Below are 27,856 nucleotides of genomic sequence, written 5' to 3'. Positions count from 1 at the left end.
AGTGTGAAGCTGGTTGAACGCAGCGCGCCAAGCAGCATCAGACGAGCAGGAAAGCTTGACGTTTTGGGTTGGGACCTTTCTTCAGAGCTGGAATACAGTCAGGTTATTTCTAGTTAACTTGTTAATAACATCACAATGCACAACGTAATGGGAACACGGCACGTTCAATGGCCATGTTATGGTCTATCGGTAAGGCTTAAATCTCTGTGCAACTTGTTGGAGTTGAAATGCAATTTTATGGACACCTAGTGGTCAGTATAAATGGGAAAACACTCAAATATTTAAAAGAAGGTGATAATGCTCTCAAGGGGATTACATTTCAAGGACATAGTCTCTTTGTCATTTTCTAAAAGAGGAAATTTATTCTTAAGCAATATTCTGAAAGACACACAAGGCTATCTCACTTCATTCAGTGATCACCTCTTCCATTTCTCAATTACTAATGTTGCCAAAGATCCAGAGGGATGGCCTTCCTGGAAGATTGTGTCTATATATTGTGGAAGTGCACTTGGCATTTGGTGGAGCCATACTGAGGATCTCTCCCAGGTAAGACTGCTGAAATTAGGCCTTGTAAATGTAACTTTTCCTTCCAGTTGAGCAGTTGATTGTTCTATGGCACTCCTGACTTGAAACTTGTCAGTTTTGGGGAGGCTGTAAAAGGTCAGAAGGTGAGGCACTTGTCTCAGAATAGCCAGCTTCTGCCCTGTGTCTATAACCATAGTGTTCGTCTGACAGCTTCAGCCTAGCTTCTGGTCAATGGGGAGCATGATAAACTGGTGGGTGTGAGAATTAGGAGAATTAGATCAGTGGAGCATGTTTATTTTTCAGTAGAGAAGCCAAGGTGAAAAATCATTGTCCATTAATTGGAACAGCAAGTTTGTAAAAAAAAAGAGGCAGGGGAAACTAAATGAATGAACATGTGGTCATGTGAAAATTGTGAGTTAGTACAATGGATTTGCAGCATCAAAACAGACCTAGGGTCAAAGCTAGTGTTTATGCTCCACATGAACCTGTTCCCACCCTTCATTTTCTCACCTCATCAGCTTATTCTTCCTTTCCATTTTCCCTCAACTGCTTATCTCGTTTACCCTTAATTCCATCTCTGCTTGTCACCTCAACTGTTTCCTGTGGCTGTCAGTTCCACATTTTAAACATTTTCTGGTCAAAGTAGTTTCTCCTGTGTTCAGTCTTCAAATTGAGAAGTTATTCACTTTGGTTGTAAAAATAGAAAAGCAGAATACTTTTGAAGATATGAAAATTGTAAGCATTGACATACAATACTCATGAAGAGAATGCAGAAAATGACCACGCAGTGACAGCAGGCAGGAAGTTTATGGAATAAGAGTCTGGTCCTACAAGGAGAGACTGAGCAAAATGGATCTGTGTCCTCTGGGGCTGAGAAGAATGAAAGATGATCTGAGTGAACTGTTCAGTCTTCTGAAGGGAATTGATAAGATTGATGCTGAGAGACTATTTCCACTGATAAGGGAATATAGAGCATGAGGGCACTGTGTCAGAGTGAGCAGTTGATTATTTTGGACTGAGATGAGGGGAAATTGCTGCAATCAAAGGGCTGTGATTCTTTGGTATTATGCACCACAAAGGATTGATTATTGAATGAATTGGGACAGGTTCAGTGCACAATATATGTGTGTACATCCAGACAGACTGAGTATTTAGGGAAAGTGATTTCACCTGCTTCAAAGAAACAAGTTATTCAGCTTCTCCTCTAACGTGTGTTGCTCTAATATTTCTTCTCAGGCTGTAGTCAGTACTGCCACGGCTGGATTTGATCACTCACCCTGCGGTAAGAGGGTGGTCCGGGGTCTTTCATTTAAATGGCATCCCTTGTTTCAAATGGTTGAGGTTTTGATGGACAGATTTTTTAATGATTTCTCAGGGAATCAGGGAGACTGCAGACGATGATAACGTACAATTTAAGCCCAAGGTCATCCACAATTGCTTTAAATGACAGGACAATCTCAACGGGCCAAAAACAGAAGTTGCTGGAAAAGATCGCATGTCTGGCAAAATCTGTGAAGAAAAAGCTCAGTTAATGTGTCGAATTTTTAACTTATTTTTTAAAAATTTGTTCACAGGTTGAAGGCATCACTGTTCAGGGGTGGCATTTACTGACCATCACTAGTTGCCCAGTTTCAACCACACTGCTGTGGGTCTAGAGTCATATGTGGGCCAGACCAGTTAAGGATAGCAGGTTCCTTCCCTAAAGGGCATTAGTGAACCTGATGTGTTTTTCTGACAATCGTCAACGTGTTCATGGTCATCACTAGATTCTTAATTCCAGTGATATCTTATTGAATTCACATTCTACCACCTGCCGTGGCACGATTCAAAGCCGGGTCCTCAGAATGTTATCTGGGTCTCTGGATTAACAGTTCTGTAGCAATACCTCTCGGCCATTGCCTCCAATTCTGAGTTCTGAGGAAGGGTCACCGGATCTGAAACATTAACCCCGATTTTTTTCTTCACTGATGTTACCTGACCTTCTGTGCTTTTCCAGCAACTTCTGTTTTTGTTCCTGATTTACAGCATTTGTAATTCTTTCAGTGTTCAATCTCAATGGGCCTTTTTACTCGACAATCTACTCTACAATTACTCCCCACTTCTATTTTTTATTGCTTTCTCCAAACTGTCTATGTTTAAAGCACAAAGACTGGTAAGGGAAAGCTCAACAAGAAATACAGCCTTAATGAAAACAGATCAGGAGAAAGGGGTCAGGAAAGATTAACGTCCAAGAGGACATTGATGGCAAGGAAGTAACGAGAGTTATACAGCTGGAGTCTGAAGAGATAGTTCAATGTAGAGTGGGAGAAAACCTGACTTAAATGAACCAACAAATGTTTGCAGTAAAACAGGGGGAGCCGAATACTGTGTTGAACAGCAAGGAATCAAACATCAGAGCAGTTATTAGGAAGTGCTGCAGAATAATTAGGACTCACAATTAAAAATTGCAATGTAATATATTTAGAAATGATGGTGAGGGTAAAAGGCAAGTTGAATGAGCTGTATTTATTTGGGAAAAGTAGGCACAGCTACCAGCAGGACAAAAATAACATCCATATGGAAGGAGCAAAAGAATATTAAAGGATCAGCAAGAGGTGATGTCTGCACACTACCTACTAGGTTTTGGAAAGGAGGTCAGGTAAAAAAAACATGCAGACTGATTCAAATCCGTGATCTCTATCAGCCGAAGGAGTATGAGGCATATGGGGATATCCCACCCATTATCGCCAGCCATTTTAATTTGGAGAGAGATCACTGCTTCTTTTATTGCCAGTGGATCAAAATTCTGTAACTATCCCTCACAGCACTTCCAATGTCACTATACTGCATGGACTGAGCAGTTCAAGGAGGAAGCTCGACCGCACTTTCTTTGGAGCAGTTATGGATGGGAATAGACATTGCCCTCGACAGTGATGAACAAGGCCCATGAAGGAATCACAAAACAAATAGGGCATTCAGTAAAAATCAAACATAGATTGGTAACTATGGGGCATTTTAATGACACTGATATGAATTGACAGAATTGTCAATTATCAAAACAATAACTGTTTTCTCTCCACAGATGCCCTCAGACCCACTGAGTTTCTCCAGCATTCTGTGTTTGTTTCAGATTTTCAAAATTAATAGTATTTTGCTTTTACATCATTTATTACTGGTTTTCCATCTCAGATATTAGACTAACAATCTTATAGTTTCCTGTTTTCTACATCCCTCCTCTCTTGAATAGGGGTCTTAAATCTGTCTTCACAAACTGCCTGGATCTTTTCTGAACCAATAGAATGTGTTTACTATCTCCACGGACACTTCTTTTCAGACCATAGGATGTTTCCCATCAGGTCCAAAGGGCTTCGGCATTTAATTCAAATAGCTCTCCCTATAGCTGTCACAAGCTTTGTGTCCCTTCTTGCCTTTCATCTCTTGATTTTCAAATATGCGTAAGATGTTTTTCCAGTTTTTGCAGTGTTAGACACGAAATACCTGTTCAATGTTCTAACCATATCCTTGTACCTAATTGTTAATTCTCCATCTATATTGTCTCATGGAACATTGTTCACTTGAAATATCAACCCAGTAACACTGTCATCACGCTGCTACCTGAGCTATTGACGGGCTGATGCAGTCAATTGGCTGTTAGCTGAGGAATGCCTATTACAAGGGGACAATTTATATTCTGTCCACACTTGCTCTTTCCAATACTTAACAAAACATTTTGAACAAAATTAATTCGATAGATTTAATGGCATGAAGATTTTAATTCAGAGACTATGGTATTGAGGTATTTTATCTACTTAAGCAAGATAAAAATGCAAAAGATGATCGCATTTGATTGAGGAGGATAATATGTGCATTGTCCTTTTAACCAAATAATTTAGCAAAATTAACTCGGAAGAAATTGGAGCATTGTCCATTCCCTGCCTAAAGCCATTGGTTTTGCTCCATTAGGTTGCCCATCATGAAGCTCTCTCTGTTTCTGGGCTGTGTGGTGATGTCTATTCTGGCTGGAGCCTCAGGCCACACCTTTGATTCGACACTAGATGAAGACTGGAGGAATTGGAAATTAGAGTATGAGAAGCAGTACACTGAGGTAAAAGGAGAATTTGCTCTGGTACAAAATCTATTCCAAAAGTTCAGTTCACTCAGAAGGGGAAGTGATTCTGTAGTCTAAGTTATTGAAATTTCTTAGTTGGAGATAAAGTGGGAGAGGACCGTTCTCTTTTGGCTGGAACAGATAAGTGAAATGAAATTAGAAACACATTGATCCTGAAATTCCTATGGGCATCCTCCCAGTCTCTAACTTCAGTAAAGGACTGATGAAACTCACAATCAAAGAGCATGGACTTGTGGTGTCTCAGTTTACTCGGGTCCACTTGAGTTACCATGGAAACCACAAATACACCTCAAGAACATTCAAACTTATCCTAATGAATATATCGACAATGTCAATGTTTGCACCAATCAGAACACGTCCAAAAATTATGATTAAAATAGTGGAGTAAAGTATCTAAAATGTAAAACTTATGAGTGACATTTTTCCTCTATTATCCAACTCTGTCTCCAGAATATTTGTCCAAGAACAGAGATGTTGGACTGATTGATAAGGGCCACTGTATTTCCCACCTGGCCACATCCCTTGCTCAAAAGCTGTAGATAGTGATGACACCCAGGATAACAATAGCTTTCAGCTTCATGTTCTGAAAACAATCAAAATGATTTTTTTTCTGGAGATCTCGTGTGTACAAGTTGATTCATCTGGGATCTATTAGATACTAGTTATTGTGAAAGTGGCCATCATAGACCGGAGGTGAGCTTTCTGCCCCACTAGAACTGGAAGTTCAAACTAAGAGAACTATCAGACAAACAGGGATTGGTGTCTCTCATTGCACTGGGGGTGCCAGAGGGAGTGATGGTCATGGCTGGTACTGCAATCGGGAGTTGAGGCCTGAGCTGTGATGCAATGGAACTTGGTAAATGCTCAGGGTGAGGAAGATGGGGTTAACGTTTAGGAGGCTGTACCAGGAGGACAACTTGGAGGGTGACCCATTGAGAGAGACCTCCAATCAGTCTAAGGGGGCCTGTTAATCAGAGATAACTTTCTGCCCACCATCAGTCTTCTGGATTGGCAGGTTGGAGTGGGCCTCTCCTGCACCAAGGTGATGAGATTCCAAATTGGATATTAATTGGAATTGGCTCCAGTCACCCTCCTGCTGCAGGAGCCATGCAATGTCAGCATCACAGCTGGAGTAACTGTGCCTGGATTGAGGTATAAGGACAAGCCACCAGCTGGATTATTTGCCACCCAACTTCAAACCCATCACTGAGGGGTCATGAAACCGGACCCTCAGATCCATCTGTTTATGCCTCCAATTGCAGTGTCACTAAGACAGTGATACAAAATCAAATGGGTTTTGCTCTCTGAATGAGTGGGGAGAGGAGAGGAGAGGAAGGGACTGACTGCTACTTTTCAGATCTTATTAGGAGGATTGAAACACAATTGCAAAATGTTATTTCGGGTTTCTCACAGGGGCTATTGAAGCTACTGTATAAATTTATGAATGAAAGATCCTGGATCCGGAGCCTGATTGGCTTAATGTCTTTATTCAGGATGAAGAGACCTACAGGAGAATGGTATGGGAGGACAATGTGAGATACATCAAACAACACAACCTGGAGCATTCGATGGGGAAACACACATTTACTGTGGGAATGAACCAGTTTGGAGATCTGGTGTGTACAAGACATTTCATCTGCGATCTGTTCAATGCCAGTCATTGTGAAATTGTGAAACTGGTGTAAGGTTATAACAAGAAGCAGGAGCAGGAGTTGGCCACTTAGTCCCTCAAGCTGACTCTACCATTCAGTATACTCAGTGACTGACTGGATTGTGATCTTACTCCAATTTCCTGATTCCTTCTTCCCCACTCCGTGCTTCCACAACCCGGAGCTTCACTGTAAATCGAAAATCCATCTCTCTCCAACTCGAATATATTCAGTGACTCCAGCCTCCATGTCTCTCTCTCTCTCTTTCTCACGCACACTTTCTTTCTCAATGGAGTAGTTCTGAATGTAGAGTTAAGCCTTGTCTATTGACACCACACACATACACTCTGCACATTTCTTCAAAATTCACACCTACATGTTTACCAGAACCACACATGTGGCCAGAACAAGGGTTTGTTGTCAATTTGTGAATTAGCTGCAATCAAATCAACATGATAAATAAATAACATATGGGAGCGAAGCCTGAGGCTTGGCAGGGCTGTCTGCAAGAGACAAATGGTAATCAGAGAGCTGGGAGCTGTGTTAGGAGAGAGACAGAGAGAGAGAGAGAGAGAGAGAGAGAGAAAGGGGCTGTGCTGGGGCAAAAAGAGCAATGATCAGGAAGAGAGAGGGAGTTGTGAAGGGAAGAGAGAAATGACACTACAAGGGGTAAGGGGAGGTTGTCTGTGAAGGGATAGAAAGGGGGAATGCTATGAGGGGAAAGAGAGAGAGGGGTCTGTGAGGGGAAGGGGAGGGGGCAGCGAGGGGGAAGAGAAAGAGGGGTCTGTGAGGGAGTAGAGGAGAGGGTCCTGTGATAGCGAAGGGGAAGGGGAGAGGGTCCTGTGATGGGGAAGGGGAGAGGGAGGTGGTGGTCTACTCCATCCACATCACTGTCCATTCTCTGCCTTCTCTACGCAAATCTCCCAACATTGTGCTCTCTCTTCCATGTCCTCCCTCATCCTCTCCCCACTCCCTTCATTCAATGCCCCATCACTCCACCACTTGATCCCTCATTCATTCACACAATCCCACTCTCCGCTATTACTTCCATCATTTCCTTATCCCTACCCTCACTGATATGATACACCCCTGTGAAACCCCCAATCCTTCCTTCCCTCCCCCACACTTTCCCTGTTCAATCCCTCCCCCACACCATTCCCACTCACTTTCTCCCCCATGTGCAGCCCGCACTCCCTCACTCCCTCTCTCTTCTCATTCTCTCACCCTCACTCCTTCCTTGCTGCTTCCCCTACACTCTCACCGTTCGCTCCTTCCCACACTCCTTCCCCAACTTCCACCCTAGTCCCTCTACCACACTTGCTTACTTCCTCCTTCACTCCACACTGCCCACTTTCCTGAACTCCCCCACACAGTCCCTCCCTCCTGCACTCTCTGCCCCACTCCTTTCCTCCCCTCAACCTCTTCCCACTTGCTCTACCCCACCCTACACTCCCTCCCCAACCTTCACTTTTTGCCACAATCCTTCTCCTAATAACACCCCAATCCCTCCCCACTCCTGCTCAATTCCCCCCTCCCTGCCTGTCTGTTTCACAATCTTCCCCTGTCCCTTGTTCCACATTCTCCCTCATTCTCTCACTCCTTGCTTGCCCTCTCTGCCCACTTTGCCCCATTCTTCATTCTCCACACATTCCCTTTTGCATACTCCCTTCCACTCCAGCCATCCCCTCTTTCTCCCTATTCCCGCTCTCCTGTTTCCTCTTTCCCTCCTTAATTTTGATTCCAATTGCACACTTCTGAATGTGTCCTGTTGTTTCTCAGGTGATGCCACTGAAATTCTACATGTTGCATGGGTCCTGACCTCACATGTACAAATTTGGCATGGGCAAAAGTACTGGCCAAGTACATTTCTGCATTCCTGAGCATCGCAGTTGCAAACAGTGTCAGCAGAGACTGCTTTAGATTTATAGAATCTTGCATTGCTTCTCTATGCTTTACATTTCAAACCATTTTGAAATAACCTTCGTCAACTCTGATTTCATACCCTTGTATGTGACTTTACTTTATCCCACATTTCTGACCCTCAAACAGAATGTGAAATTACTTCACTGAATGAGGTATGATATGGTTTGTGATTTTTAACAAAGAATCTCACCTTCTTTGCAAATGTATGTTTCACAAAAGTGACTCTGCCTTCCAATTTACATCCATTTTCATCCTGTTTGCGCTTGTCAAACAGCCAATTCCATGGCCTGGGCCATTGCCCATATATCTGCAGTAATTTCCAAATATTAAGCATGGGACAGGTTCACCTACACCTAACCAAGAGACAATTTTCAAATGATGGGATATTGCTGACAGTAGTCAATACACCAGCCTCATGAGTCTCTCCCTGACCCTCACCTCACACAGTGGAGACAAAATGCCATCATTTGGATTAATGGTAGTTCAGAGTTCTGAGAAAACTCAGTGAAAAATTCATGAAAAACAAATTGCACTGTGGGAGTGAAATAAATTGAAAAGCGAAATGTCAGATCTGAGTACAAAATGGTGCCTTTCAGCTCTGTGAGGTTATCAACCCTCCTCCTGCACGTTGTCTATTCATAGGTAATGTTTTCATTCGCGAGACTTCTTGTATTTGATTTTCTAGACCAATGAAGAGTTTAATGAACTCATGAATGGATTCCTCCAAGTTGAAGTTGATAACTCGACTGAAGAGGAAGTTGATGAAGAAGATGATACTGAAGATGACGATGAAGACTTTGAAGAGAATGATGAGGAATTGCGGGGTGCAACGGTTGACTGGCGTAGAAAGGGTCTGGTTACTCCCGTGAAAAACCAGGTAACAATCAGCAGGAATCCTCCTTGTGATTGTGAATTGTCAAAATTAAGCTGTGAACAATGTCGACCTGTGGTGTGCCTGTCGGTGCCGAGAAAGAGGGCTGCGCTTCCGCTTTAGATCCTATTTACCCAGAATGCACCATTGCTGGGTGCCATTGACTGCACACAACTGGCTGTGTAATGGCCCCCTTTATTCCTCACCAACAATGTGGTTTAACTTCCCTCTCAGACGAATATTGACCCCTGCAACAGTCCATCATTTCCATCTTCCACAGCAGCATTCTCATTCCTTGGAGTCACATTGCTTGTTTGATGTCAATGTTTGTCCATTTCTTTCCCCTTGGTTTAAGGCTTATTAAGGAGGAGGTTGAGATTGTCAAATTTCACAAATTATTCCTACGGCCCACAGAGACACAAAATCGGAATTGTATTTCACCCTGGATCACAGGCAGTGGTTTATCACCGTGTGCCTGACTCCATCCTTCATCTCTCTTGAAAAAAATTCTGCAGTCAATGTTCTCCAACACCAAGGTTTCAGGCAGTGCCCTCCGAATCCTGGTACACAGACACTCACTGACCCCGTGTGATTCTGTGAAACTTCATCAAACAGACTCATAATATCAGTGTGAGGCTGTACTCCACCTGAAAGGAGATGGAAAAAGGATTTTATTTTTACATCAGGATAGTTTAGATGTGGTTCATGCTGTGCTTTCAGTGCAACTGGGGCCATCGAAGGACAATGGGCAAAGAAACATAAAAAATTGATCTCTCTAAGTGAACAAAACCTGGTTGATTGTGATTGGCGAAGCCATGGATGTCGTGGTGGATGGATGACAAGTGCCTTTCGATGTGTGATGCGAAATAAAGGCATCAACTCAGCTGCAACCTACCCATGCACAGCATGGGTAACTCACTTTTCAGTGTGTTTCAAATTCACCAGCTACAAAGTGTTTACAGCATTCATGGTGTTACACAGTGGAGCCTTGTAATGATCTCCGAAATCCCCATTCAACACCTCTTGCTCTCAGGCAATGTGAATGAAGAGTTATGGGTATTTGCATTCCTGTGTATTGCTGCTCACCATTTTGTGAGCCAGGATGTTGATGTGACAGTCAGCTAAATCATCAGATCATTCAGCATGTTCTGTACTTGATCTGGGGAATGCACACCACCCAGTACAACAGTTACTGCAGAAACACCATGATGGACAGGACTGAAGTGTTCGAATTAAAGGAAATTACTTTCGCCTGTCTGCATCTCTCACATTCCCCGAAAGGCTGTTTATTCATTCAAATATAAGTTGCAACTTTTACACAAAAAAAGAAATAATTTAAGTTTAGGATATTTATTCAGAATTGACTTGCAAACTATTTTCTAGACCACTCTAAGTGCAAATCTAGTTGCTTCGTAAGAGTGGTGTAAATACTTTTGGAATGGCATTTCAGCTGCAACTTGCTGCTTTGACATTTTGAATTTGGGGTGTAATTAAGACATAACTTACTTTGAATCTGTTCTGAAGTGAATATTTGTGTGAACTGCCTTTTGTGCTGATGCTGTTTCTCCAGCAGCCACTGTTTTTTCTATTATTGGTCCCTCCACGTCACAGATGTCCCTCCGTACTGGATGTCATTGTGATCAGCCTCTTGCAAGTAACACCCAGCTGCGTGTCTCAATGTCACACAGATTCAGCTCGCTCTCCAGTGCATCTTTCAAATCTTCCACCAGCGACTCCAGACTCTCATGTTGAAGCTCTTTGTAAATGACACCAATGTGTGTGTTTCATCCAGCAGAGTTGTGGTTTCTGAGTTCTGAGGAAGGGTCACCAGACCTCAAACGTTAACTCTGAATTCTCTTCACAGATGCTGCCTGACCTGCTGAGCATTTCCAGCAACTTCTGTTTTTGTTTCTGATTTACAGCATCCGTAGTTCTTTTGGTTTTTATTGGGATTGTTTCAACACTGTTCGATTTTCCTTTGAGGTAGCATGAGGAGCCAGGGCTGTGTAAGTTGGCAGGTTAAGGAAAAAAGTGAAATGTCACATTGCGTAGGTAGATGGGTTGCCCAGAGGAAATGTAGGAGAGGGAGGCGGGTAATGCAGGAGTCTCCTGTGGCTATCTGCATCTCAAACAAGTTGTTCAGGGGAGATGGATTTTCAGGTGAATGCAGCATTGACAGACAGGTTTCTGGTGCCACTCTAATGTAACAACAGGTGCATCAGGTTTCAAGCAATTGATTACGACAGAGAACTCTCTCCTCAGAGGCGCACACAGACATTTCTGCGGCCAACAACGAGGCATCAGAATGTTGTGTTGCATCCCTGGTGCCAGGAGCAAGGATGTCTCCGAAAGAGTACAGAATATTGTCAAAGGGGAGAGGGGCCAGCAGGAGGTCATTGTACACGTTGGAGCCAATGACATAGGAACAGAAAAGGTTGAGGTCTTGAAGAAAGAATATAGGAAATTAGACAGGAATTTAAAAAGCAGATTTTCAAGAATAGTAATATTGAGATAAGTCCTGGTGCCAATTGCTAGTGAGAGTAGGAATAGGGTGACAGAGCAGATGAATGCATGGCTAAGAAAGTGGTGCAGGGGAGAAGGATTTATATTGTTGGATTATTGAAATTACTTCTGGGTTCGAAGTGGCCTGTTTAAGAAGGATGGTTTGCACGTGACTTGGAAGGGAACTAATATACTGGCAGGGAGATTTGCTGGACCTATATGCGAGGATTTAAACTAGTAAGGCGGGGTGGAGCATGGGTGGTAACCCAGAGAGATAGTGAGGAAACAGATTAAGATCAGTCTGAGGCTACTGCAGTTGTGAAAAGGACCAAGTCAAACAATCAAGGCAGGCAGGAGCAAAGCAGAAAATGAGGTAGGGCTGATAAATTAATCTGCATTTATGTCAATGCAAGAGGCCTGGCAGGTAAGGCAGATGAAGTCAGGGCATGGTTGAGAACATGGGACGGGGATACCATAGCTACGAGAGAGGTGTAGCTCAGGGATGAACAGGGCTGGCAGCTGAATGTTCCAGGTACAAAAGGAAGGACAGAAACAGAGCCAAGGAAGGAGGGAAAATGGCATTGTTGATTAGGGATAACATTCCTGCTGTAGTTAGGGAGGATATTCTGGGGAGTGCATCCAGTAGAGTTATTTGGGAGGAACTGGGAAATATGAAAGGGATGATCACATTATTGGAATTGTACTATTGAACCCCCACAACCCTTCCCATAGTGAGTGGAAATTAAGAAGTAAATTTGCAAGGAGATTTTAGTTATCCAGGAGAATAATAGGGTGGCAATGGAAGGGGATTTTAACTTTCCAAGCATTGACTGGGACTGCCCTGGTGTTAAGCACTTAGATGGAGAGGATTTTGTTCAGTGTGTATCAGAAAACTGTCTTATTCAGTATGTGCATGTACCTACTGGAGAAGGAGCAAAACTTGACCTTCTCTTGGGAAATAAGGCAGGGCAAGTTACTGAGTGATCAGTGGAGGAGCACTTTGGGGCCAGTGATCAAAATTCTACTCATTTTGAAATGGTGATGGAAAAGGATAGACCTGGTCTAAAAGTTAAAATTCGAAATTAGTGAAGTCCGATTTTGATGGTATTCAACAAGAACTTTGAGAAATTGATTGGATATTCACAGGTAAAGAGAGAGTTGAAAAATGGGAAGTATTCAAAAATGAGATAACAAGAGCTCAGAGACAGCATGTAATAGTAAGAACTGCTGATGCTGGAGTCAGAGATAACACAGTGCGAAGCTGGACCACCACAGCTGGTCAGGCAGCATCAGAGGAGCAGGAAAGCTAATGTTTCATTTCCGGACCCTTCTTCAGAAAGAAGAAGGGTCCCAACCCGAAACATCAGCTTTCCTGCTCCCCTGATGCTATCTGGCCTACTGTGTTCCTCCAGCTCCACACTGTGTTATCCCAGAGGCAATATGTTCCTGTTTGGGTGAACGGTACCAGTATGCGTAAGGAATGCTGGATGACTAAAGAAATTGAGGTTCTGGTCAAGAAAAAGAAGGAAGCATACATCAGGTATGGACAGCAGAGGTCGAGAGAATCCCAAGAAGAGGAGAACGGCGATAGGAGTCTCCTCAAGAGGGAAATCAGGAGGGCAAAAAGGGACAAGTGATGTCTTTGGCAGATAGAGTTGAGGAGAATCCAAAGGGATTCTACAAATACATTAAGGACAAAAGAGTAACTAGGGAGAGAATAGGGCTCCTCAAAGTTCAGCAAGGAGGCCAATGTGTGGAACTGCCGGAAATGGGGGAGATACTAAACAAGTGTTTTTGCATCAGTTTTTACTGCGGAGCAGGTTATGGAAACTGGAGAACTTGGGAGTGTAAGTGGTGATATCTTGAAAATTGTCCATATTTGAAAGGAGGATGTACTGGCTGTCTTAGGTTGCATAAAGGTGGATAAATGCCTTGGACCTGATCTGGTGTACCCGAGATGTCATTGAATCCCTAACGTATGGAAACAAGCCATTCAGCCCAGCATGTCCACACCAACTCTCCAAAGAGCATCCCACCCGGGTTCAGCCCCCTAACCTGTAACCCAGCATTTCCCATGGTTAATCCCCAAGCCTACATATCCCTGGACAATATGGACAATTTAGCATGGCCAATCCTCCTAAATGGCACATCTTTGGACTGTGGGAGGAAACCAGACCATCCAGAGGAAACCCATGCAGACATGGGGAAAATGTGCAAACTCCGCACGGAGTCTCTCAAAACTGGAAGTGAACCCAGGTCCCTTGTGCTGTTGTGCAGCAGTGCTGAGCCACCATGCCATAGAAGTTGGTGGGACACTGGACGAGTGATTGTTGGGCACCTTGCTGAGATATTTGCATCATTGTTGCCATGGATGATGTGTCAGAAGACTGGAGGTGGGCTAATGTGGTTTCATTATTGAAGAAAGGTGGCAAGGAAAGATCAGGGAACTATGGACTGGCGAGCCTGTCATCAGTGATGGACAACTGGTTGGAGGGGATTCTGAGGGTCAGGATTTATGTGTATTTGTAAAGGCAAGGACTGATCGGGGATAGCCAACATGGCTTTGTGCATGGAAAATCATGTCTGACTGGCTTGATTGATATTTTTGACAAAGTGATGAAGAATCTAGATGAAGGCAGAGAGGTGGACGTGGTCGACATAGACTTCAGTGAGGAGTTTGACAAGTTTCTGCCTGGTAAATTAGTTGACATGATTCGATCACATGGAATACAGGGAGAACTAACCATTTGGATGCATAATTTGTTCTGAGGTAGAAACAGAGAGTGGTGGGGAAATGTTGCTTTTCGGACTGGAGGCGTGTGACCAGCAGTGTGCCACAAAGACTGGTGCTGGGTCCGTTGCTTCTCATCATTTATACAAATTAGTTGGATGTGGACATAGGACATTTGTAAATGACACCAAAATTGGAGCGTAGTGGTCAACCAAAACTGTTATCTCGAGGAAAACAGGACCTTGATCAGATAGGCTGATGGGCCAAGACAGATGGAGTTTAATTTAGATAAATGTGAGGTGCCGTATATTGTCAAGACAAATCAGAACAGAATGTATGAACGTAATGTTGAGGCGTGTTGCCAAACAAAGAGACCTTGGAGTGCAGTTTCATAGCTCCTTGAACGTGGAGTTGCAGATAGGATATTGAAGAAGAGACATTTGGTACTCTTGCCTTGATTGGTCAATGCATTCAATACCGTTGTTGGGAGGTCATTTTGCAGCTGTACAAGACATTGTTTAGGCCACTTTCGAAATACTGCGGCCCCCCCAGCTATAGAAAATATGTCATGAAACTTGAAAGGGCTCTGAAAGGCTTTACAAGGGTGATGCCAGGGTTGGAGGCTTTAAGAGATTGGGTGAAGCTGAATAGGCTGGGGTTATTTTCCCTGGAGCATCGGAACCTTATAGAGGTTTATAAAATCACAAGGGGCATGGATAGAGTGATTAGTCAAGGTTTTTTTTATTACCCAAGGGTAGGCAGCCTAAAACTAGCAGGCTTGGGTTTAAGGTGAGAGGGGAAAGATTTAAAAGAGACCTAAGGGGCAACTTTTTCACACAGAGAGTGGTGCGTGTATGGAATGAGCTGCCAAAGGAAGTGCTGGAGGCTGGTACAATTACAACATTTAAAAGGCATGTGGATGGGAATATGAACAGGAAGTATTCAGAAGGACATGGACCAAATGCTGGCAAATAGGACGAGATTAATTTGGGATATCTGTTTGGCATGAATGAGTTGGGCCGAAGGGTCTGTTTCCATGCTGTACATTAATCTGACTCTATAAAACACAAGCAAGTCTGCACAATATTTCTTCTGATGATGGTTTCCAATCTGCATGAGCAGTAAACTCACTGTAGGAGGGGGAATTAAATCCCACCTGCCCCAGCCGATGTTTCTGAAACTGCACCCATTGCAGCATTGATGAAAAGGTAACTGAGGGGCTCATTGTCCAAAATCTTCACACTAACAGACAAAAGGCATATTCTGCAAAATTCACCACATTTGTCAGGTCCCATTTTCATTTAAACATGAAAATGATGGTCGTGCCTTTGATGATCAAAATGCTCCATAGTTTCCAAGATCCAAGAGGCTGTTAAAGATCCTGAAAAGATAACACTGGTGCTTTAATGCATATCACGTGATCAAAATGAGTTTCATTTTAACATTTTCTTGAACACTTAGAGAGGAAGATGCAGATTTCAGAGAAACAACGTTGCTGCCAGAATCAAAGGATACAGACGTGTTCGAAGAAGAGAAAGAGCTTTAGCAAGAGCAGCGAAAAGGGTGGGACCAATAGCTGTCGCAATTCACGCAGGGCGAAGGTCCTTCCATCTTTATAGACGAGGTAAGAAACAGAAGCTGTGGTTCAATTGGATTATCCACTATTCTTTATAAATATTGAAAATCACACATCCATGCACACTTCGACACAATTATTTTATGAATGCTTTTCAATGTTTACCATGGAATTGACCAGACACCTTCCCCTTGTTCATGTTTTCCTCTACCCCGTGCTACATGTTGTCTGGTGCCGTCAGACTCCATGGAGTTAAAATGGGAACAGAATGGGAGAACCAATGGATTGTCTTTCTTATAGCATGTCATGCTTCAACTGATCTGAGATAAGTTGGAGAATGAGGGTTTCAGACCCGCAGGTGATGTGCTTTGATGTGGTAATGTGACCAAGAGCTTCTCTTTTAAAGGTATCCTGATATTGAAGCCATAAGACAGCACTCTGTGCTCATGTCCTTTCCTGGTACAAACAGCGTTACCTCACCTCCCTGATTCTGTCGGCTTCTGGCTTGTGATCGGTAATTTGCAGATTTTCTGACACTGGAATTATTTTGGGAATGTGAAATGAAGAAGGCAGTAGATGGGTATTTCAGGGCAAAAGAATCTCTGCATTTGTTAAATACAAAAAGATAAGTACAATACAAGAAAAAGGCAAATGTAATAAAAACAGTGCAACTAAAACAATTATACAGAAGACAATAGCTAAATACATGATCAAATTAAACACAGGTGAAACACTATTCGAAGCTAAAAAAAAAATTTTGCTTACAGACACTTTAATCAGGTCTCCCACCATTGGGGTTCCCTGCACTGTGACAACCCATCTCCCCCTCCCTGCGAGCTAGGTTGGAAACTTTGGGCTCTCAGGAGTTTCAACTCACCGCTGGGGAAAAACATGATTTGGAAGTATTGCTGGCCATTCCCACTTGCCGTACCCAGTGCCTCGATGAAGACTTTAGATGGTGTAGGCTTTCAGTCTGGCTTGAGTCCACTGATGCAGTACAATGTGTTTTAGGATTTATCAGGTACGTACTTGGCTTTTCTTACTTTGTGGTGGTTTTTGCAATCTGGTTTTCACCTCAGATGTGCCTGTGGCCTTGCGGTGTCAGTCCAGTTGGTGGTTTTTGGAGGTTGTCGGTTGCTGTTGGTTTGCCTGGTACAGAACAGACCTGTGTCAGTAGGTTTCGGAATTCCTGCCAGGATTCCTTTTCTGGAGATAGCGGTGCAGATAGCTTTCAGGGTGGTCGCTATTTTCAGGTGAGATTGGGGCTTGCAATTACACTAATTACACGCCTCTTATCTTCGTGTTAAATCTGTGCTTGCTTTGTGTTACTGATGTTCCCTTTCAGGTAGCTGGCTTCCTGATAGTTAAGAGTTTGTGCGAGTGTATTTTGATTAATGTTGAAGCCCACTATCTGTGTGAATGGATATTGATTTCAGTTGAAAGTCTGGTATCTGCAGAGGCCCCATTCAGTCTGTGCTGGGTGGTGTTAGGTCTGCCTGATTGTTCTTTTAGAGTCGAGGTGTGAATTGGATTTTCGGGCTGAACAATGGCTCCATGCAGCTGCCTCTGTAGAACATAGAACTGGGCTGTCCACAATGTTGAGCCAAACATGACGCCAAACGAAACCAGTCCTTTCTGCCTGCCTTTGGTCCATGTCCCTCCATTCCTTGCATATTCATGTGCTTATCTAAAAATCCCGCAAATGCCCCTATCGTATCTGCCTCCAACACCACCCTGGCAGTGTGTTCCAGACTCCTACCTCTCTGTGTAAGAAGACTTGCCCGTCATGTATCCTTTGCATTTTCCTCTTCTAACCTGAAATGCATCCTGCCGAGTATTAGATGTTCCAACTCTGGGAAGAGGATTCTGACTGTCAATCCTCTCCATGTATCTCGTCATTTTATAAACTTCTATCAGATCTCTCCTCAGCCCCTGACGCCCCAGAGAAAACAATAGGAGATTTTCTAGTCTCTCCTTATAACTCATACCCTCTAATCCGGGCAGCACCCTGGTAAACCTCTTCTGTACCCTTTCCAAAGTCTCCACATCCTTCCTGTAATGTGGCGACCAGAACTGAATGCAGTGCTCAAAATGAGACCTAACCAAAGTCTCATAAAACAGTGACACGTCACCATGATTCCTGCACTCAATTCTCCAACCAATGAAGCTCAGCATGCCTTATGCCTTCTTTATCACCCTATCTACTTGTGTACTTTAGGGAGCAATGGAGTGAAACTCCAAGATCCTTCTCCACATCAGTACTGTTCAGAGTCCTGCCACTAACTGTACACCTTTCCTTAACATTTGGTCTCCCAAAATGTAGCACCTCACTCTTACCCGGATTGAACTCCATCTGCCATTTCTCAACCAGTATCAGAAACTGATCAATATCTCGCTGAATCCATTGACAACTTTCCACACTATTCACAACTCCACTGATCTTTGTAATGCCTGAAAACGTACTAACCCACCCATCTGCATTGTTATTCAAGTCATTTCTCTACAGAGCAGAGGTCCCAGTATACATCCCTGTAGAACACCATAGTCATGGACTTCCAGTGTGAAAACCACGCTTCCATCACTTCTCTGGTCAAGTCAATTCTGAACCCAAATCACTGTGAATCCCATGCACTTTAATCTTCTGGAAGAACCTACCATGAGGATCTTGATCAAAAGCCTTACTAAAACCCATGTAAATCTACCATCATTGATCACCTTCGTCACCTCCTTGAAAAATTCAATCAAGTTCCTAAGACATGACCTGCCCCACAGAAAGCTATGCTGACTGTCTCTAATTAGGTTATGCTTTACCAAATGGGCATAAATCCTATCCCTGAGGATTCACTCCAATAGCTTCCCAACCACCAATGTGAGACTCACCAGCCTGTAATTTCCTGAATTATTTCTATTTTTCTTCTCGAAAAGAGGAACATGAGCTACTTCTGGGACCTCTCCCAGGGATTAGCGAGGAGACAAAGATCTTGGTCAAGGCCCCTGCGATCTCCTGTCTTGTCTCTCTCAATAACCTGGGGTAGAAATCATTGGTCTCTGGGAATTAATCCACTTTGGTGCTCTCCATGAGACCCAACGTAACTTCTTTCTTGATCTCAAAATGAGCCAGCATTTTCGCATGCTCCACAGAATCCTTATTATCCTCGATATCCTTCTCCTGGGTGAATGCCAATCCAAAGTACACATTTAGGATTTCATCCACATTCTCTGCCTCCAAGCACAAGTCCTCTCCTTTATCATTGAGTGCTTCTAGCTCCTCCCTCGTTATCCTCTTGTTTTTAATGTATCTATACAATGCCTTGGGATTCTCTTTAATTCTACTTGCCAAAGTCATTTCATGGCCCATTCTTGTTCACCAGTTCGTTGCTTGAGTACTTTCCTGCTTTCCCTGTGTTCCTCATGGGCCCAAGTAAATTCACAACCTCACTTGTTATCAAAGGGCCCCTTACCTTGCCATCCTTGAACTCCCTTCCTTACTGGAACATGCTGGTCCTGAACTGTCCCCAACAGGTCTTTAAATAGTTTCCACATGTCAAATGTGGACTTGCTGGATAACAGCTCCACCCAATTAACACTTCCTAGCACCTGCCCAATGGTGACATAATGTGCCCTCTTCCCAATTAAGTACCTTCCCGCAAAGTCCTTACTTATCCTTGCTCATGGCTTTCATAAAACTGAAGGAATTGTAATCACTGTTTCCAAAATGTTCTCCCACTGAAAGGCCAGTCGGTTGACCAGGCCCATTAACCAAAACAAGGTCTAGTTTGACCCCTTCTCTAGTTGGACTATCCACATACCATCTCAAGGAACCCTCCGGGATGTACTTAACAACTTCTGCTCCAACCAAGTCCCTTGCTCTCAGGGAGACCCAATCAATATTGGGACATTACTCACCCAGTGGGACAGCCCTGTTGCTATGGCATCTTTCCATAATCTGCTTACATCCTTATTTCTCAATGTCCCAGTGGCTGTTGGAGGGCCCTATAGCATAATCTTATCAGAGTGATTGCATTCATCTTGTTTTTGAGATCTACTCATATTGCCTCAGTGGATAAGTCCTCCAGCATGTCCTTTCTGAGCGCTGATGAAACATTCTCCCTGATTCGTAATGCGACTCTTCTACCTCCTTTACCTTCCTATCTCATCCAAAACAACAAAACTGCAGACACTGAGCAGCCAATCCTGTCCCTCTTTCAATCAAGTTTCTGTGATGGCCACAACGTCATAGTCCAATGTACTGAATCAGGCTCTAAGCTCATCTGCCTTCCCTATTATACTCTTTGAACTGAAATAAACACGGTTCAGCCCGTTGATACCATCGTGTTCATTTACGCACCTCTGCCTGTCTTTTCTTTCTGATATACTGATCTTAACATCTACCTTTCCCTCAATCCCCCCACTTGCTGACCTGCTGCTCTTCTCCCCGGCCCGTTGGCACTCGAGTTTAAACTGTCCTGAGTAGCACTAGCAAACTGACCTGTGAGGATATAGGAGCAACCCCTCCCTCTTGCACCGGTCTCCCCTGCCCCAGAAGAGGTCCCAATGATCCAAGAACCTGAAATCCTGTCCCCTGCTCTAGCTCCTTAGCCATACATTCATCTGCCCTGTCTTTCCAATTCTTGCCTCACTAGCACATGGCACTGGTAGTAACCCAGAGATTACTACCCTTGAGGTCCTACTCTTCAGCCCCTTTCCTAACTCCCTGTACTTATTCTGCAGAACCTCATCCCCTTTTTCTACCGATGTTCCTGGTACCAATGTGCACCACAAACACTGGCTGCTCGTCCTTCCCCTTAATAATTTCATGCAACTGCTCAGCGACGTCCTGGGCCATCCTGGAATCTTGGCAGTGGCCATAGAAACGCCTGTCTGTGCCCTTAACTAACAAGCCTCCTACCACTTTGGTCACTTCAATCTTGCCTGACCTGGTGCCTGTGTATCTTTCCCAGAGCAGAGCCCAGCTGTCTTTTAACTTTCAAAAGTTTTTGAAAAGTCCAGGATTTTGGTCCAGTATTTCAGTTGGTAGGGATTTTCGCTCAATCCTGCAATATGGCAGTGGGCATGAAGTCTGCTCCAATCTGGAAAGATCAGCCCCACAATCAGCTTCACAGTCACTGATTGCTATCCCTGGCCTCCTCTGAGGATGCAGGGCTGTGTCCAACGGATGGCAAAGTTCTGTGAGCAGCATCTTTAGGAAGAGAAGATGATACACTCACTGTTCCTGGGTTAGGTGGAAAGAGGAGAAATTCTCCTGGAATTCCCTAGCCCTCTTGCTGAGAGCCCCCACCGATCCAGCCGACCCCACCTCACCACCAGCAGTTTCTCTTCTTTTCTCAATCTCCTCTCATGTGACAGCTCAAGAGGACTTGCAAAATTGTGGCCAACAGGAGGGCAGTTACCTGCTCAGATCTTCTCCATGTGCAGGACCATTGTCTCTCGACTTCACCAACTTTAACCAACACGGCAAATCTATTAAGCACTCCCACAACATAACACAGAGGAAAGATTGATCAGCAACAAACTGCAAAATGGATAGTGATCCCTCAAAATAGTACAGTGTGGAGTTCCTTTCGAAACACATCTGTGTGTGCACATGTGTGTGTGTGTGTGTGTGTGTGTATGTCTGGTTAAGCGAATGTGTTCACTCACATGGCATCCAACTGACATTCCACACTGACAGAGAACATGATTGGTGCCTGCCCCTGACTCCCGGACCCTCCCCGAGATGTGACATGTTTTCGTCAAGTGGAAGGAGGGAGGGTGTGTATAGAAGAAAAGGAAAGGTCTGTGAGGGGGCGGAAGAAAGAAGATTAAGTGACAAAAGGGTTGACAGAGCAGGGGCAGTGAGATTGGACATGGGATATTTGAAGGAGTAAAAGATGTGTTTCGAGGAGCTGTGAATAGCAGAGGGAGGGAGAAAAGTTGATAATGTGACAAAATGTGACAAAAAGAAAAGGAAACAAGGTTCTGACAGAAAGAGTGTTTCCCAGAAGATGTTGCAGAGGAAAACATGACTTAGAGTAAATATCTGTGGGAAAGGGATAAAAATTAAACACGTTACAGACTAAATGGGCTAAAGATAAATGTTTCCTTACAGGCGTTTACTATGATCGCAGGTGCAGTCAGCGTCTAAACCATGCAGTGCTGCTGGTGGGATTTGGAAGAGAAAGGGGAATGAATTATTGGCTTGTTAAAAACAGGTATGGACTTCATTTTTTGACGTTATTCATTCACAGGATGAGGGCATTATGGTGGTTCGCATTTATTGCCCATCCCTAATTGCCCAGAGGGCAGCTAAGAGTCAACCACATTGCTGTGGGTCTGGAGTCACATGTAAGCCAGACCACGTAAGGATGGCAATTTCCTTTCCTAAAGGGCATTCGTGAACCAGATGGGTTTTTATGAGAATCGACAATGGATTCACAGTCATCATTAGATTCTTAATTCCAGATATTTATTGAATTCAAACTCCACCATCTTCCGTGGTGGGATTTGAACCCACGTCCCCAGAATGTTATCCGGGTCTCTGGATTAACAGTCTAGTGATACGCTCTTTGATTGGAAGAATAGGTTCACAGACTATTTTCTAAATGAACAAAGGTTTCAGAATTCTGCAGCACAAAGGGACTCAGGACTGAGCCCAAGTTCAAGATTCCCTGAAGGTTAACCTCTGTCTTCAGTTGGTGTCTCGAAGGCAATGCAATATTGGCATTCGGTTAAAGAGGGTTAGAACGCAAGAGTAGTGATATAGTGCTGAAGCTGTACAAGGCTCTGGTCAGACCACATTCAGAATAGTGTGAGGAGTTTTGGGCCCCATATCTAACAAAAGATGTGCCAGTGTTGGAGGGGTTTCAAATGACGTTTGCATGAATGATCCCAGGGGTGAAGTCCTTGTCATATAAGAAACAATTGAAGAGTCTGGGTCTGCACAATGATAGAGTTTAAAAGAATGAGAGGAGATCTCACTGAAGCTTTCAGGAAGCATGGACTGGGAGCAGTTGTTCCATGGTAAGGGAACTATAGACATGTGGAGATGGTTTAAGGAACAGTTGTTGGGAGTGATGAGTAAATATGTCCCTCTGAGACAGGCAAGACGGGGTAAGATAAAGGAACCTTGGATGACGAGAGCGGTGGAGCTTCTAGTGAAAAGGAAGAAGGTAGCTTACATAAGGTGGAGGAAGCTAGGGTCAAGTTCAGCTAGAGAGGATTACATGCAGGCAAGGAAGGAGCTCAAAAATGGTCTGAGGAGAGCCAGGAGGGGGCACGAGAAAGGCTTGGCAGAAGGAATCCGGGAAAACACAAAGGCATTTTACACTTACGTGAGGAATAAGAGAATGGTCAAAGAAAGAGTAGGGCCGATCAGGGATAGCATAGGGAACTTGTGTGTGGAGCCTGAGGAGGTAGGGGAAGCCCTAAATGAGTTTTTTGCTTCTGTCTTTACGAAAGAAACGACCTGTGTAGTGAATGAAACCTTTGAAGAGCAGGTGTGCATGCTGGAATGGATAGAGATAGAGGAAGCTGATGTACTGAAAATTTTGTCAAACATTAAGATTGACAAGTCGCCAGGCCCGGATCAGATTTGTCCTCGGCTGCTTTGGGAAGCGAGAAATGCAATTGCTTCGCCACTTGCGAAGATCTTTGCATCCTCGCTCTCCACTGGAGTCGTACCTGAGGACTGGAGAGAGGCAAATGTAATTCCTCTCTTCAAGAAAGGAAATAGGGAAATCCCCGGCAATTATAGACCGGTAAGTCTCACGTCTGTTGTCTGCAAGGTGTTAGAAAGGATTCTGAGGGATAAGATTTATGACCATCTGGAAGAGCATGGCTTGATCAAATACAGTCAACACGGCTTTGTGAGGGGTAGGTCATGCCTTACAAACCTTATCGAGTTTTTTGAGGATGTGACTAGTAAGGTTGATGAGGGTCGAGCTGTGGATGTGGTGTATATGGACTTCAGTAAGGCATTTGATAAGGTTCCCCATGGAAGGCTCATTCAGAAGGTCAGGAGGAATGGGATACAGGGGAACTTAGCTGCTTGGATACAGAATTGGCTGGCCAACAGAAGACAGCGAGTGGTAGTAGAAGGAAAATATTCTGCCTGGAAGTCAGTGGTGAGTGGGGTTCCACAGGGCTCTGTCCTTGGGCCTCTACTGTTTGTAATTTTTATTAATGACTTGGACGAGGGAATTGAAGGATGGGTCAGCAAGTTTGCAGACGACACAAAGGTCGGAGGTGTCGTTGACAGTGTAGAGGGCTGTTGTAGGCTGCAGCGGGACATTGACAGGATGCAGAGATGGGCTGAGAGGTGGCAGATGGAGTTCAACCTGGATAAATGCGAGGTGATGCATTTTGGAAGGTCGAATTTGAAAGCTGAGTACAGGATTAAGGATAGGATTCTTGGCAGCGTGGAGGAACAGAGGGATCTTGGTGTGCAGATACATAGATCCCTTAAAATGGCCACCCAAGTGGACAGGGTTGTTAAGAAAGCATATGGTGTTTTGGCTTTCATTAACAGGGGGATTGAGTTTAAGAGTCGTGAGATCTTGTTGCAGCTCTATAAAACTTTGGTTAGACCGCACTTGGAATACTGCGTCCAGTTCTGGGCGCCCTATTATAGGAAAGATGTGGATGCTTTGGAGAGGGTTCAGAGGAGGTTTACCAGGATGCTGCCTGGACTGGAGGGCTTATCTTATGAAGAGAGGTTGACTGAGCTCGGTCTCTTTTCATTGGAGAAAAGGAGGAGGAGAGGGGACCTAATTGAGGTATACAAGATAATGAGAGGCATAGATAGAGTCGATAGCCAGAGACTATTTCCCAGGGCAGAAATGGCTAGCACGAGGGGTCATAGTTTTAAGCTGGTTGGTGGAAAGTATAGAGGGGATGTCAGAGGCAGGTTCTTTACGCAGAGAGTTGTGAGAGCGTGGAATGCGTTGCCAGCAGCAGTTGTGGAAGCAAGGTCATTGGGGTCATTTAAGAGACTGCTGGACATGCATATGGTCACAGAAATTTGAGGGTGCATCCATGAGGATCAATGGTCGGCACAACATTGTGGGCTGAAGGGCCTGTTCTGTGCTGTACTGTTCTATGTTCTATGTACTGTTCTATGTTCTATGATACTGTGAGGTCTGGATAGAATGGACATGGAAAAGGTGTTTCCTCTCGGAGGAGAGACGAAAAGCCAGGAACAGAGCCACAGAGTAAAGGGACAACACTTTAGAAACAAAATGAGGATGAATTTCTTCAGCAAGAGGGTGGTGAATCTGTGGAATTCCTTGCTGCGGAAACTGTGAAGGCCAGGCCATTGAGTATATTTATGACAGAGGTAGGTAGGTTCTTGATTCATAAGGTGATCAAGGGTTATCGGGATAAGGAGGGAGAATGGATTGAGAACCATTTCAGCCATGATCAAACAGTGGACCAGACTTGATGGGGTGAATATTCTGCAGCACTCAAGATGTTAAAAATTAGAGATCCTTTCAGCTAGTCATTAATAAATCCAATCAAAACCTCAGGAGGAACCTCCTTACTTCGAGGAGGGTGGTATTGGAGAAACTGTTACAGCAAGGAGTGGGTGAGCTGAATAATACAGATACATTGAAGTGGAAGGTGGATACACACACGAGGGTGAAGGAACAGAAGAGATATTGACAGGGTTACAGGAACGGAGCTGGGATGAGACTCCTGCAGACATCTGCCAATGACACAGAGCGAATTCCCTGTCTCTGTGCTGCAACCTGTGTATCTTTTTAACCAACATGAAACACTGATTATCTCGATGAGAGGGATTAACAGCAGAGCTATCTCCGATGATATCAGGGTTGGAGGGGATGGTAACAGGATTGGGTGAGGTGGGCTTCCTCAGCTTTGGATTGGTTGGTAGATTGTTTGAATAAGGAAGTGCTGCTCACTGAGTAACACCCACTCCCAGCTCACTACCTCTGAGTCAGAATCTCACCATTCAAGTCCTGCCCCATTACCTGTTGACATTAAAAGGAATGTTCATGACACAATCAAACAGGGTGATAATCCTCTTGACGATCTTTACACATGCCCCCACTATTCCTCAAATTATAAATGTGGGTCAACAAGGATTGGGAAACCTACATCCACCATCACCATTCACTTATAGGGTCTCCCCTAAGCCCCACATTGAAGTTTGGATTGAATCCACACTCACCGTGCAGACCAGCACTTTCAGTCTGATGTCACAAGGAAGTGCTTCCAAGCACTGAATCTCACGTCATATTTCACAACCTTTACTGCAGTAGTCTCGTTGTATTCAGCTATCTGGTTCAAATAACTCACGTGTTGAACAGAATCTAACCCCTCTCAATCATTTCAACAAATCCCAGAGTAAAACAAATTCAGTTCTCCAAACCTGTCTCCATAACGGAAGTTTGATTTCAACACATCATTTTCTTTTCTTATTTTCAGCTGGGGAAAGTCATGGGGTGACCGCGGTTATATCAAAATGGCTAAGGATCGACGGAATAACTGTGGAATTGCCAATTATGCAGTTTATCCAACTGTGTGAGGAGGGAGGTGTTAAACCAGAGCTTCATTGAACTCCACTTGAAAAAACGATGGGAACATTTCTGCTGATGCTGACTCCTTCAACATTATCGCTTTAACTCCCTGCTGCAGTTCAACAAGTTAAATAATGACAGCTTCTGCGTATTTCTATAGTTTTACATAACGGTCACTGTCAGCGTGTGTTTGATACATGTAACCATAGTAATATCTCCAGCTTGTGTACAGACAATGACCTGAATGTACTGTTGATGTCGATCAATATAATAAACATTGCCAGCAATCACTTTGAGAGTCGGTTTATTCAAAGGAACAATTTCATAATGCTTTTCCACGGATGGGAAACAGGTACAATGGGCCACCCGGCTTCCTTCTGCACTGCAATTATTGTGTGATTGTGTGAATTGTTTAATTTAATTGGAATGATGTTCTAAAAATGATGTGTACAAACAGAAAACATGTTACAGAATTGGCCGTTTTATGACACAAGTATAATTAATAGCTACCACTGAGGTATTTAAAGTTTAATTCAATAGTACTCACCCCAAAACTCTCCTTAAGAAATTAGAGAATGAAAGGCACTGTGACTGTGTGTTGGTAGTATTCACAAAAATTAATTACTTAAATGCACAATTGAGGTAAATAGCACCGATTTCATTGCCATTACAGAGGCATGACTACAAGGTGACCAAGATTAGCCACTGAAGATCCATTCCATTTACAAATATACAGAAAATGCCTTAATCTTACCCAGGTCACAACCCAGTGAAATTAAAGACGGTCCCATTCATGATTCAAGTGTATTCTCCCAGCGATTTTATGACTCTTATAATGGGAGTGTACTTCACATCGAAGTAAGCCATTCATGAAAAGAGGGTGCTGTTCATAAACATCCCAGATTCAAAATTGTGTTGTGTAATGAATAAAAGTTTTGGAAAAATTTGAGAATAATCAGAAGTGCTCCAGAGCTTTGTGCCATGCAAATGTTGCAGCTTGTTTTCCAAAATATAAAGACAAGCCTGGAGTCTTGACAGCAATCTGCGCTGAAGTTCAACCCTTCTGTTGCGAGAGCCCTGCACATATGAAAAACTTTGAGGATAAACATCTTTCAATAATTACCATTTTGAAATTTTTGGACTATTTAGGTAAAGTTGATGGAAAGATATATCAGAGCAATGACTTAAGTAGTTCAAATTGATGGGAAACCTCTCTGGCTATGTTTGCAGGTTTCTTTGATGGGGTCTCTGGTGAGTAATATATCATTGTAGATAGATGGGGTCTCATAGACTCCAAATGGCCACACTTTACAACAGGACAATATAGGTACATACGGTACAATCCCTCAATGTAAGTTGAAGTTCTCAATTCATACTGGGAAGGTCAACATTTCTGGATGGTAAAGCAGGAGATATTTAAATATGCTGCACAG

The 27,856-nt window shown here is 43.7% G+C and overlaps 1 protein-coding gene across 1 annotated transcript; it reads left to right on the top strand.

Moving 5' to 3' along the window:
• Positions 1 to 495: 495 nt before the first annotated feature.
• Positions 496 to 26,713, top strand: LOC132206070 (procathepsin L-like). Its single transcript, XM_059638488.1, has 8 exons — positions 496 to 546; positions 4,468 to 4,609; positions 6,127 to 6,249; positions 8,891 to 9,082; positions 9,768 to 9,986; positions 15,771 to 15,933; positions 21,995 to 22,097; positions 26,332 to 26,713. Exons 2-8 carry the CDS (start codon positions 4,478 to 4,480, stop codon positions 26,429 to 26,431), a joined length of 1,032 nt encoding a protein of 343 aa, XP_059494471.1. The 5' UTR covers positions 496 to 546; positions 4,468 to 4,477; the 3' UTR covers positions 26,432 to 26,713.
• The last annotated feature ends 1,143 nt before the right edge of the window (positions 26,714 to 27,856 follow it).

Source organism: Stegostoma tigrinum, chromosome 30 (assembly GCF_030684315.1).
Source record: "Stegostoma tigrinum isolate sSteTig4 chromosome 30, sSteTig4.hap1, whole genome shotgun sequence".
Classification (NCBI taxonomy): domain Eukaryota; kingdom Metazoa; phylum Chordata; class Chondrichthyes; order Orectolobiformes; family Stegostomatidae; genus Stegostoma; species Stegostoma tigrinum.
The sequence above is the reverse complement of the archived record's forward strand: the minus strand, read 5'-3'. Positions and strand labels throughout refer to the sequence as shown.

What these genes read in the sequence shown, in the direction of transcription:
- LOC132206070 (XM_059638488.1), top strand. Translation starts at nt 4,478, where the DNA reads ATGAAGCTCTCTCTGTTTCTGGGCTGTGTGGTGATGTCTATTCTGGCT. An exon ending in ATGAGAAGCAGTACACTGAG is followed by an intron (nt 4,610 to 6,126) that starts GTAAAAGGAGAA and finishes GTCTTTATTCAG; the next exon opens with GATGAAGAGACCTACAGGAG. An exon ending in TTACTCCCGTGAAAAACCAG is followed by an intron (nt 9,083 to 9,767) that starts GTAACAATCAGC and finishes ACATCAGGATAG; the next exon opens with TTTAGATGTGGTTCATGCTG.